The sequence below is a fragment of the Helicoverpa armigera genome, chromosome 21 (genome assembly GCF_030705265.1).
Source record: "Helicoverpa armigera isolate CAAS_96S chromosome 21, ASM3070526v1, whole genome shotgun sequence".
Lineage (NCBI taxonomy): Eukaryota > Metazoa > Arthropoda > Insecta > Lepidoptera > Noctuidae > Helicoverpa > Helicoverpa armigera.
The window spans coordinates 2898352-2912050 of NC_087140.1; the positions used below are offsets into that span (position 1 = coordinate 2898352).

A 13699-nucleotide genomic window follows, 5' to 3' on the forward strand; every position below is an offset into this window, starting at 1 on the left:
ACAGTGCTGTTGTTACATCACATACCTCCAGTAAGGCAGATGTCAGAGGGGCGGCTGTGGGTGCGGGTGCGGGGCCACGTGCGGGGCGGTATGCGGGGCACTATGCGGGGCGGTGGCAGACCGGCACAGTGCTGTTGTTACATCACATACCTCCAGTAAGGCAGATGTCAGAGGGGCGGCTGTGGGTGCGGGTGCGGGGCCACGTGCGGGGCGGTATGCGGGGCACTATGCGGGGCGGTGGCAGACCGGCACAGTGCTGTTGTTACATCCGCTCCTGCTGAACTGTCGCGACGGACCTTGCCTGAAAAGACATAAATTATCGTATGTCTTGTGTTCACTAACGTTATAAAGGCCTTCTGGCCATTTTACCGCTCGTATGCCGGTAATTATAAGACAATAGAAAATCTGCGTTCAATACAAGGGATGAAAAATGGTATTTGTCTTGTATCACATCCAGAAGAGGAGATTAAATGAAAAGACATAGGGAATAGAAAGAATTCTAGTAGGTAAAGGACCTTCCTAAAGCATTTGATTTAGTGGACTATGACTTGTATTTTCAAAAAACTTAGTATTACAGCATTTATTTTACACTGATCTTTCTTTAATTTTCCCTAGTTTAACAATGACTGATAATTTTGTTTTAAAAAGCCAGTTCACATCATCTAGAACAATAGTTACATAGGGAGTTCCTCAGGGTTAAATACTGGGACGCACTATATAAGTTGAAACTAAGGAAAGTATTATCCAAAGATAAGGCAATTTATTATACGTAAAAGTGGGCTTTTAAAAAGAACCTGAATTTTATGGCATATTATATTAAATATTCAATAGTTACTTACTAGTAAAGCACAAACATCCAGTCTGTTGATTAGCTTGTAACGAGGTATTGGGTCTCAATTCTTTCTGCTCTTTACTCTGCTCGTTCACGCACTTCTGGTAGTAGTCGAACTCTTTCACGTACCTGAAAATTACCACTATCATTAACAAAAAAATACCCGAGACAATTTTAATGAAGAAACTATAACGTGTGAAATTCTAATTTATAAATTCGAATATTATGTTATTAAATCGGGGCATAGGTTGAGATATTTAATAGGACGTGGAATTGTGTAAACTTGGACAATAATACTGTTTCTTGCGGTTTCACGCCTGTCTGTGAAAACGTGGCATTTTAATGGTAAAATGTTTGTAATTAATCCTGTATAAAATGTTAGGAAATACATGTAGTGTTAATTCCGCGGAAATGAATATAAAAAGTAGCACATGCATGTATGATAGTAGTACAAGTCCGAGCTTCGATTTATTGTCTCGCGGAATTAACGGTACATATTTTTTTTTACATGTGATTTGACGGATTACTGCAAAGTAACACCTGATTCAACAATCTTTCATCAGCCCTAGTAGTTTAATTTATATAAGTATATATTAGCTTACATACATAAAATCTTTCCTATTTATAATGAAACTATTACCATGGCTAGAAAGAGGTCGAACTAAGAAAATGCGGACTAATTAGAATCACTACTTTTATCCCTATGGTCACGCCTAGTGCGCTTAAGTTCTTATCGTTGACGTACAAAAGTTAAATATGTGGAACGTTTCGAATGATTTTGCGTATTCCGTTTTCCCATCAACGGGCCCTTAAAATTCAACATCAGACGATTCAAATATCTTTGATTTTGCTGACCCCGTAGTCGCTGGCATAAGGGACAGGATCCGCGTACGAAGTCGCGGGCAGAAGCTAGTTTATAATAAACACTGAAGACATGAATATTACCAGACGGGCGGCCAGCGGTTGTCGGCGAGGTAGTCGCGGCTGGGCTGCGACAGATGTCTGGCGCGGCACACGCGGTCGTAGGCGCCGCACAGGCGCCACGTGCACCACTCCGCTAGCTGCTGCGCGTTGTGCAGCTGGACAACAACAACAATTGCGCTCAAATTCTTGACCATTAAAGGTTTTGCGCAAATAAAAAGTTATTGCGCATCTTTGCGCAAAAATTCTGAAGCGCATTGTTGCGCAAAGTTATATCTGAAATAAAATTGACCACATATTTGTGCACATGCTTTTCATATAAAATCTTTGCCCATAACTCTATATAAAGGGTGATTTTTTAAGAGGTATAGGATTTGATTTTCAAAAAAAACACAAAAAATTTGAAAAATTTGATGAAATCTTTATTGGAATCGATAGAACGATCAATATAATTTAATGTTTGAAGATGATTTCATGCAAATGCTGGCCGCGGCTCCGGTTTAGATGTCCCATTCGCAAGGCCCAATTTCGGCACTCTCTCCAACATATCAGTCGGTATATTACGAATAAAAGCTTCAATATTGGCTCCCAGTGCGTCAATCGTTGCTGGCTCCACAAGAAATAGTCCAAAGGCCTAGATCACACGATTTAGGCGGCCAATTGACGGGCGCAAAACATGAGATAAACTGTTCACCGAAGGCGGCTCTCAATTAGGCCATTGTTTCGCGTGCCGTGTGGCATGTGGCACCGTCTTGTTAATACCACATGTCAGGCATGTCCAATTCTTCCATTTTGGGTAAAAAAAATCGCCAATCATCACACGGTAGCGCTCGCCATTCACAGTAACGTTTCGGCCATTGTCGTCTTTGATAGTAAAATTCAATCATTTGCAAGCGTTGTTCCTTCGTAAAACGATTCATGGTTAAATTATAGACCATACTGAACAAGTTTGACAATGACACAAGACACGATTCACGCGTGATCTGCCAAAAACAGTGGTGCCAAAAAGATACCAGCAAAAAAATCACCCGTTATAAAGAACCCATTCACAACAATACGCAAAAAAGAAAATCTCGCTTCAATAAATTGAATAACCAATTAAAGTTCAAACAAAAGTTAAGTTAATGCTTACCTTAACAGGTTCTAGTAGCGACAGCGCTATTTCAACAACTTGGTCATCATCACCACACACTCTGAAAACAAAATAACTATCACTCTAATTTAAAGATTTGGAAGGAGATTTATATCGTCCGTGTCACAAAATAATTACTTAATCTTGGGTTGGAAACAAGTTTTCTTTCTGCACGACTTTTAATATACTAGCTATAAACTGTAGGTCCCGGCTATCGTTAAACATCCTTGGCAGTCGTTACGGGTAGTCAGAAGCCAGTAAGTCTGACACCAGTCTAACCAAGGGGTATCGGGTTGTCCGGTTGAGGAGGTCATATAGGGCACTCGCTTCTTGTAAAACACTGGTGCTCAGCTGCATCCGGTTAGACTGGAAGCTGACCCCAACATAGTTGGGAAAAGGCTCGGTAGATGATGAAGTAAGTTTTTACCAACCTGTCTCTCTGCTGCAGCTGATCTATAACCCTGGCTTCCACCAGATTGACGAGGCGGTTCATGCACAGCCTGTTGGCCAGCTCCAATAGCTCGAGGCATCTTGTAGGGTCTACTGCGGGAATCTTATCGCTGTATATGTAGCATAGTAGGATGTGGAAAGCGTACATTTTCACGCCGGGAAATGATATCTGGAAGTTTAATAGATTAGGTGTTGCTTGCCGTTTTCGCGTTATCTTTGTTTTTTTGGCAGTATACAGCGCATTGGGTCAGTAAAAACATTTTTGTCCTCTCCGTTTATGTATGAATTTATTATATGATTTGTAGTCTTTCACAAATTCAACATAATTTTGTGCCATTTCTACCTATTTCTTATTTGGTTTATCTACAAGTACTTGCAATATTTTATGGCACTATGAAAATATTTGAGGCTATGAGTCGAAGCTTTCGAAACTATCCTTAGTTTTGACTAGGGAATTTTTAATTAGCCAATTGGAAAAATGTTACAGTACCTATTTGGTACGGTGTAGTAGCCAGTCTATATCGTTATTTTTGGAAGAGAACATCAATACAGTATTTCAAATATCGGTACATTAAAAGTGCAGTCACATTTAATTATTGAGTGAAAATTGACAAAAAGCTAGACACAAGATCACATCCAAATTCCAAACTAATTTATAAATGCGAAAATAACTCGATCTCTCTACCTTTTCTTCACACCTAAATTATAGAACCGATTTGTGTGAAATTTACAGGTACAGACATCGGGAACTATGTGGGTAAAACCAAAAATCTGCCAGAAGTCACTATTCCACGCAAACGAAGTTGCGGGCCCACGACTTCGTCTGCGCAGGTTTAGTATTTCGAACAATATGTTTACAAATTGTAGCCTATCTGTTATTCTGATGTATAAGCTATATTATTGTAAAGTTTCATTAAAATCCATTCAGTAGTTTTTGCGTGAAAGAGTAACATACATCCATACATCCATACATACAAACTTTCGCATTTATAATATTAGTAGGATAGGTAGCAGTCACCACTCTAGAAGTGCTTTCCCTAAAGTGTCCCTGGAACATGGCCTTCATGGGGTCACACCGAGCCATGAGCGCGGCGCGGTGCGCGAGGTGGATGCCGTCGTCCAGGTCGAACGTCACGTCCGCGAACTGCGCCCGCTCCACGCACATGTCGCGGAGACGCCCGCCCAGAGGCTGGGGGGAGTGGAAAACTTACTTTTAACACTCAGATTTAAAATATGAGCCTTGACAGTCGTTACGGGTAGTCAGAAGCCAGTAAGTCTGACATCAGTCTAACCAAGGGGTATTGGGTTGCCCGGGTAACTGGGTTGAGGAGGTCAGATAGGCAGTCGCTTCTCGTAAAGCACTGGTACTCAGCTGAATCCGGTTAGACTGGAAGCCGACCCCAACATAGTTGGGAAAAGGCTCGGAGGATGATGAGGATGATTTAAAATATGAGCGTTTTTATTAAAAGATGCTGTTTAATTTGGAGGTCGCAGACAGGGCCCCTAGACGATGGGAAAAAAGAAAAGTGCTTTCTCAGTTTCTACTTAAGAGCCGAGGTATTTTAGGAATTAACAAAGCTCTAGACATTGCTATCTTTAGTATAGAATGATAGCCTCGACTGAAGTCCAAATTATACTTCTTGTAATCGAACCATGTTGAAAAGTTTCCTTAACTAAAAGGAAATATCTATTATATTACCAAGAATCATATAGAAGATTTTTGTTGTACATTAAAACGACTGGATAAAAGTGCTCGTGGTATTGTATTATAAGCTGATAATTTAAACGGATTGTAACAAATGCATCTTGAATAGATTTAAATCTAAGCTTCATTTAATATTCAAATTTTGACTTATCCTGTACTTTAATATCCTTTTATTTTAATAATGGTCAAATTATGTAACTTAAAATATATTCTGTTTTCACAACTCACCGTATGAAACTGCAGCATAAACCCCTTGTCGAACAACAGATGCTGGTCCAGTATGAACTGACTGAGCTTCGTGAGCTCGTGGAAGCCCAGCAACTCAGCCGCCTGTCTGATCTCCTGAACAACACCGTATTACCGTCACATAAGGTTGCTTTTGTGTTGCACTGATGTTCGGACCGCTTCGGAACTATTCGGGAAACTTCGGAAACTTTTAAAAAGAGCTGTTTGACTGCTATTGAATCAACCAATAAGTAATAGGATTGTTTACGACAATTTCTCTTTTTAAACGAATAGTAATTGAATGACTTCTTTACGTAAACAGCAACAGGCTTCAAATATTCTTAGACAATTTAAGCAAAAGCTTTCCAGCATCCATTAAGACCCAAATTAACCGACAACTTAAGCATTCGTTTTTTCTTTTAAAAATTGTTTACTTTGAAAATTCAGCGTGAAAATTCATAGTAAACAGTTGTTTTAAGAAAACTGACGTTTATGTTATCGGAGAACTTAAGCCTAAGATTCGATAAAACTGTAATTTGTAAAAGTGTATGTAAATAATGTAGCTAGCAATAATTTATGGTGATAATATCTAATGAATATTATTAAAATAATAATAAAAAAGCACTACACTTTCTTAAGATTTATTTTTCAATTTTTTTTTTTTTTACTTTTTTTATAAAAATATGTGAATAAACTTGACCTATTATAACTTGAGAAAATGTAGCCAAAACATAATATGTATGATAAACTACAAAGAAATACATCCACAAAAATACAAAAGGGTGCTGATTTTTTTATAATAATAATAATGGTCGAAATTAATAATTATGAATTTGTTTTAATGGTATAATTTATTGCAATAACATTTACCAGTAATAATCCGATAGCAGCTGACTGCAAAACATTTTTGTTATTATAAAATTATTAATTTTATATATTTTTATTTTGCAATATAATTTATTTGTAGTGGGTAATACATAGAATAGAAAAAGCACAGTAGAGTAGAAAAATATTAAATTTAAATAAATTAATGTAATTAAAAAGCTGTCTCTTTATTAAAATATTAATAAGTACTCTTCTTCTGATATTTTTATTAAAAATAGTTTTAATAAAAGGACAGCCAGAAAATAGCCGGAGTCAATTAAGAATAATTTATAAATTACTCGAATACACATAATAAAATATAAATATATTTAAATACTTATACAAAGCTAAAGCTTATTGATTTAATTTAAAATTGAAAAACAAGTGGTATAGCGAAGAAGTCATGGATTATCCCGTTTTTTAAACCAACTACAAGTACGTAATTTTTTAATAAATTCCGCAACCAACAATAATTTGTCACACTTTAAAATACAAAATGGCGGTCAACTGTCAGTCACATTTAAAATTCGAACACACCATAGACTTTGTCACCATATCACAAAGAAATCCTACAGTTTTAAAGTCTTACTAACCTGCTGTTTGAAAGCACTGCTATCTAAAGCCCCCGTGTAGATAAAGTTGATAATTTCTTGCATAACATTTTGAGAAATGAGTTTGCTCATCGTCACTATGGTTTGAGTTTGGGAGGTGGCATGTTGGATCTTGTCGCACTGGAATTTGTTAGGAAATAATTATTATTTCATGTCCCTTGACGAAGAGGATAAAGGGAACATTATTTACCGAGCTCAAAGCTGCATATAACATAGCTTAATGAAACTTAATACAAATGAAGATTGGCATAAAAATATGATCGCAAAATTGGTAAACATAATTAAGCTTAAACCATGGGGAAAAGTCAGATATGACTTTTGACTGAATTAGGCATCGTTCAGACCAAACGTATTGTCGGCCGCTGACTGTGAGCGCGCGTTACGCAGTTTATTGCTTTTCCATATATATTGAAATTGTCGTTCACACCGAACCGACTATACGCTGTTACGTCGTCTGTTGTAGCTGACTCTCAGTGGCCGATTATTTTACTACGCGACTATGCACGGCGGACGCGGATTGGCTACGCGGACGCAGTTGCCGAATAGCGCCGCTCCGCCGCGTACGCACCGTCGCGCCTCGGTACAGCACGTCGATAATTAGTGTCCCTTTTATATAAACTTACACCTATTAAACATAGTAACTCATCGAATGTTTTACTGTCATACGAAAATATTTCTTGAACTTATTTGGATAAAGTCTATATTCGAAATATAAAGTATGAAATTGACCAAGAAAACCTCTCTTCTTTAAGGGATGTACCCACAATCTCTTCTTTTTATTATTTTCGTCTTCCTCTAGAGCTTCGCAAATGGCAACTTTCTGAATGCGCATCATTTAATTGAAATATCAGTAAAACGTCTGATTTGAAAAAAATAAATTACCTACGCTAGTTTTATCGTTTATAAAATACTACGAGCAACTTCAAATACTGAGCCCTTTTATGTGTAGAATAGTCAGCCGCTCAGCGTACGCATCTAGTGTGAACCTACAAGAGCCTATTCTTTTGTTCACACATGTAGCGCATCGTACGCTATAGCCTATTGTCGGCTTGGTGAGTACGCGTACTGCAGATTGAGTCGACGTTCACACTGGGGCAGACAGTGAGTATACTCACAGTCAGCGGCGGACAATACGTTTGGTGTGAACAATCCCTTAGTATATTATTATGTATCTATTTTCTGTCATAGATCAGTATAAAGCAGTCCTTTACTCATTAGTCTACCTCTAGGTATACCTATTATGTAAAATATTGTCACTTGTAAGTTTCACAAAAAAAATTACTTGCTGTGCCGATCCCGAATAATATATTGAGCTAAAGACAGGGTAATGATCATAATTATGATATAAAAATAATTATAAATATATAGTCTACACACCTTAACAACTCTGATAGAGTTGATAGCAGGATGGTTGACTTCCCGGTATAAGTCTGGGGGCTTTTTACAGCTGTCACTGAGAGGCAGGATCTGGCATGATGACCTCCGTTTTATCTGATCCCATACTCTGCGAAATTAAGTAAATTACTGTGCTACTTGTTTTAGTTTACTCTTTGGGGTTTAAAAGAGGGGTGTTATATGATTGACCGCTTAGGGATTTGGGATAACTAATCGAGAAAGTAGATTGCAACGAATAAACGAGCAATATTTTTTAAGGGATCTCCCAAAAAGGAGGAGGTTCTCATTGCGGTTTTATGTTTGTTCGCATAAGCCAATCGATTTGAAGATGTTATCTTGTATAGTTCCCAAATGGTGCCATAGCCACCAAGTTCAGAATCTGATGAAGAAAACCCTGAGAAATTTAGACCAACTCTTGAATATTGTATGCATCCACTTCTCGAGGAAACTACTTTCCACAAATGGATAAAAGTAGCCAAAATACTAATACTCTGATACATCCTGATATGTCTACAATTGGGTAGTATGTTCCTACCTCATCTGCTTCGCCTGGTCCTGTCGTATTAAATACTCGGTGTCCTCATTGAACTCGCCCGTTGTTGCCTCACCCATGCTGCTTACCTACACCAAAATAACACAGCTTTATAAATATCTTAAACGGCCCACCAAAATCAGTCTACGAAAATATTTAGCATATTTATTTTTTCTCTGAATTGAGCTGATTCGACCGACCATATATGAAAGCTGATTCAGCGGACTCCTACTTCGCTTATTTAACTAGTATCTCTTACCATGCTGCTCTCGCTGGAACTCCTGGCCAGTTCAGCAGACAGGCTGACGCAGTCGCTGGTCAGCAGCCGGTGGAAGGCTTCGCAGGCGGCGGCCATCATGAACCGGTGCACTGGGAAGCCTTTCGCCCCGCATATTATTACCATGTCTGAGAAATACTGTTGGGAAAAAAAGGTTGATGTTAGTTCTTGGGAGATGTGATGCAATTTTTTGTGTCTATGGCTAGAAAAAACCAGAAGATCGTTATCTTCTTGTTTGATTTTTTTTCTCTTGAAATACTGACCTGTAAGATCTTCTTTAAATGGCAAAAAAGCTGAAATATTTCACTTCGGGAAAATATTCTTTACATTAAAGATATGCCTAGCCTTGATTTTTTAGAAAGTAGGAAAAACATGAAATTGCAGAACAAGCAGTTTACCTGTTGTCGTAATAAGGTAGTCATGTTTTCCAGATAGGTGCTGTTGACGACCACTACTTCAGGCTCCATTGGTCTCGGAGGTCTAAATGGTGCCTGAGAACAACAAACAAGTAAATATTGTATACCTACCTAAATCAAGAAAAAACTAATTCTGAACTGTATCTAAATCAATATTGAAAGTTATTTATTTCATGTCGATTTCTACTAATACAGCATAGAATATTAATAACATTTCTTTACATTACATACACACAAAGGCACACCCTAGCAAATCAGATTGACAATTACAGATCTTGAACTTGAATTTCCTTCACCAGTAACATCCATTTTAGCATTTGCCTAATTTCAAACAACCTGTAGATATCTATATACATTCTTTGAAAAATGTCATTCAATATCCTTGACAATCGTTACGGGTAGTCAAAGCCAATGATTCTGACACCAGTCTAACCAAGGGGCCTGGGTAACTGGGTTGAGGAGGTCAGATAGGCAGTCGCTCCTTGTAAAACACTGATACTCAGCCGCATTCAGTTAGACTGGAAGCCGATGCCAACATAGCTGGGAAAAAGCTTGGAAATGATGATTCTTTGAAAAATAAACGATTTCTTTTACCTGCAATAAAGGCCTTTGAACCCTCTTAAGGTTGGTCATCCAGAACCTCTGCTGTCTCCTAGCTATGAGAGCAGCCCTGATGGCATTCTCGAACACCTCGTTAACTCCATAGTAGGTGAACACTGATGTTTCATAGTAGTATATGCCGAACTCGTGAGCTAGGGCCCGGCCTTGGTCCGGCATTACTAGGTCACTTTTTCTTGGGGCCCTAGAAATGTAACAATAGCGTTTTATTGAATACCAGTTGCCAGATTAGAAATACAAAATTATTTTTTTTGCAGATAAAGCTCTTTTGTAATATTAAAAAGCAGTCAAATTCAAAACACAGTTTTAAAAATAAAAATTAAATGCATTTTACAATCAATGACATTAACTATTAATTAAAAAGTCCTAATAGATTGTTTATTTACCGTTCAATGTAAACTCATGCTTTAAAAATATGGTGGCAGTAAAAAAAAAATCGTTGGAATTATTACCTTCCTACATGGATATTGTTTAATAATGACAAGAACATCTTACCTGATGAAAGGACTGCGGTCCTTACAGTAATTTAGATAGGTTTCATCTCTATACATGTAGCGCAGATCATTCTTACATCCCACTAGTAATATTGGTGTGTTCGGACAAAACCGTCTGAAATATGGACAAATATTATGATACTATGCCTTTATATAATTACTACATAAATTACAAAATTCTGTGATGAAATCTCACCTAATTTCAGGATACCACATAGCTCCACAATTCCTCAAAGATATAGGGTTTGTGATGGAAAAACATAAAAGAACCACGTCGGACCTGAAAAATGTGAATTGTTCAGAAAATTTTCATACATAAATCTTTCATTAGACTAAAAATCCAATCAGAAACGAATAACTCAGTTTAATTTTTTTACAGAATTGTAATTTTTCCAGAAAATATATTTTATCAGGTCTTTCAGGAGGGAGTCTATATTCTTACCTTCCATAGGCAAACCTTCTGTCCTTTTCATGATCACCAAATGTGTCCCAAAGACGAAGGGACACATTCACACCGTCTACTACTTCCCAAGATCTTTCTAGCACCTACATAAAGAAAATAAAATGTTCAATCTTTTTTATAGTATGCTATGAATATCTAATGCCAATTGATTATACAATCATTGCTAATAGTTTTTTGAAGATATAATTATTATCTACTAAATGTTACAGCGTCACTTAATTGAATTTTATTTAAATATTCTGAGACTTCCAGAAAAAGAAAAGCTTTACATTACCTTTAAGTAAATTGGTATAATAATATGAATTAATTTTGGAATTGTAGGATTATGATTCTGGAGGCATCTATTTGTTTACATCTTTTAAGAATTAAAACTAGACTTTATACTATTGTTAAAATAGGTCCTAAATCTGTACTTAATCTAAACTCACATCCTTATAAATCCGGTACTGATCAATAGCCCACACAGTTGGCACATGGGTAGTCATCAACTGCGAGAGAGACACGTGTTTGTTGCACGCCCGAGCACATATCAGGCGGGTCTTGCCGACTGCTGTGTCTCCGACTACAACACATTTTACCAGCTCCTGGTGGGGCTGCTCGTTGTCCATTATCTGAAAAGAATATTTATGAATAAGGGATATAAAATAATAATTTTGTAAGTTTGTATGTACTTTCTAAGTATATCTTAGACACCAATGACTGTTTTCAAATGGCATGTTAAACTGTAGGTCCCGACTGTCATTGAACATCCTTGGCAGTCGTTATGGGTAGTCAGAAGCCAGTAAGTCTGACACCAGTCTAACCAAGGGGTATTGGGTTGCCCGGGTAACTGGGTTGAAGAGGTCAGATAGGCAGTCGCTTCTTGTAAAGCACTGGTACTCAGCTGAATCCGGTTAGACTGGAAGCTGACCCCAACATAGTTGGGAAAAAGACTTGAAGGATGAGGGACATAAATGAAGTGGTATGTAAAAAATTAAACAACCACAAGTTTTTAATTGGGACCCAAGTCAAAAAGTTAAGTTCAAACCAAATATACTTCCTATTGGTGTAATGTTAATTTTAAATATAAGTTCTGTAAGCTGTGACGTTACCTCTCATAAAATAAATAATTTAATAAACTTGGAGTATTTGATAAGTCTAAAATAATCAGAGATACCTACGATATGTTTTAAATGTAACATCCCTGACCATATTAGTGCATGTTTTTTTAAAACAACATTCTTATATGTTTTGTAGTTGATTACAGAGTGATCAAACAATGTTTAGAACATTCAAAAAGTCAGGTAGGTACCTGAGAGCCATTCATAAGTCATTAAAAAAGAACAGAAAAAAAAATACAAATGAAATGTAACTCAAACTAAAGCAAATATTTTATCAGGTGGATGGAAATATGCTTACCAATAGATGGAACAACGCATATTTAAAAAACTGGGTTTCACGGAATTTATGATTCTAACTTTTTGCTTACCTAAGTTAATTGTAATATTAATTCGAGACTCGGAATAAAAACATTACAGATGTCTAACCATTATACTTTGCCTCCGAATTCTGGAGTTAGCTGATAGAAACTTGTATAAGAGCTTATAAGCATTTTCATCAGCTCAAAGACATCCAAATTACGAAATCCTACTAATATTATAAACGCGAAAGTTTGTATGTATGGATGTATGGATGTTTGTTACTCTTTCACGCAAAAACTACTGAATGGATTTTAATGAAACTTTACAATAATATAGCTTATACATCAGAATAACACATAGGGTACAATTTGTAAACATATTGTTCGAAATACTAAACCTGCGCAGACGAAGTCGCGGGCACCAGCTAGTAATTAAATAAACAAACGTACCGGTACACATTTTCTCTATTTCCATTTTTACACAACAATATTTTTTATTTAGATTATACAGATACACGACCTCATTTAATTAATAAAAAGCTTTATGTCACGCTATTTCAATTAACCACAATTAATAAAACAAAACATTAGATAAAGTGAAAACAAAATCAAAACAAATAAATTCGAATTTGAAATCGATCTGTCATTTCAAAATTTTAAGTGTCATTATTTTGACAGATGATATATTTTTGCCCAAAAATATCACGTTCAAATTAAATGTCTACTTAATTAAATCACAATTGCTCTCTTTCGATAAGTAAAATCGTAAAAATTTCATGTCAAGACGATATGAAAATTTTTATGTAGACCAGTAACCGGGTTTTATGACTATGCAGATTCATTTTACAGCTTAGAGATTGTATAACATAAGAAGAAAACTCTTAAAAATGATCCCGAAATATCTGGCGGTAATGCTAAAATTCGATAAAACCTAAGCAAAACCAGATAATAAAAAGCAAATCAAATTCATTAGATAAATTGAACGATTTAAAAAGCCTTAACTTCACTTACATTTTCTTCAATTAATTCTTAATTGATTCATACACTTGAAAACCTTTGTGAGCACTCAAATCATTTGGACATCACCACTCACTAACACTGGTTATAATTCACTAGGACAGAACTAAAACCTGCATTATGTCGTTTGGATAGGTATAATTGCAAAAAAGATTATCTTTTCACGATATTTGAGGCAATGGAGTGAAGTTGATTTTGTAGCATTGCAGTGATCTGCGCATGTTGAACGTCTTGCGCAGAACTGTAAGAACGCGTACGGGGCAAGTTCATTTTAATTTTGTTATTGACAATTTTAAGTCAACGAACTTCGTCGGTATTGTTGAACTTTTGAATACTTATGTTGAATGC

General features: G+C 36.6%; 1 protein-coding gene across 5 annotated transcripts; it reads right to left on the bottom strand.

The window, feature by feature from the left end:
• Positions 1-26: 26 nt before the first annotated feature.
• On the bottom strand, positions 27-13567 carry LOC110381093 (rho-related BTB domain-containing protein 1). 5 transcript variants are annotated; one of them, XM_064040225.1, is made up of 19 exons: positions 13346-13567; positions 11364-11546; positions 10915-11018; positions 10669-10752; positions 10474-10587; positions 9955-10162; positions 9343-9435; positions 8927-9082; positions 8671-8756; positions 8118-8244; positions 6723-6860; positions 6136-6159; positions 5269-5382; positions 4354-4524; positions 3317-3504; positions 2886-2946; positions 1778-1911; positions 840-961; positions 27-301 (listed from the first exon to the last, which is right to left on the bottom strand). In XM_064040225.1, the coding sequence occupies exons 2-19, from the start codon at positions 11541-11543 to the stop codon at positions 168-170; spliced, it is 2238 nt and encodes a 745-aa protein (XP_063896295.1). In that variant the 5' UTR covers positions 11544-11546; positions 13346-13567; the 3' UTR covers positions 27-167. The 5 variants fall into 5 exon arrangements, with proteins under 5 accessions (XP_063896295.1, XP_063896296.1, XP_063896294.1 ...); XM_064040226.1 differs by lacking the exon at positions 13346-13567 and adding an exon at positions 12785-12952; XM_064040224.1 differs by lacking the exon at positions 13346-13567 and adding an exon at positions 12462-12538.
• Between the last annotated feature and the right edge of the window lie 132 nt (positions 13568-13699).

Bases quoted from the DNA above. Each gene is read 5' to 3' on its own strand.
- LOC110381093 (XM_064040224.1), bottom strand. The intron at 8,245-8,670 runs GTAGGAACATAC...TTAATTTCGCAG, and splicing joins GACCAGGCGAAGCAGATGAG to AGTATGGGATCAGATAAAAC. The intron at 4,525-5,268 runs GTGAGTTGTGAA...CACTCCCCCCAG, and splicing joins TTATGCTGCAGTTTCATACG to CCTCTGGGCGGGCGTCTCCG.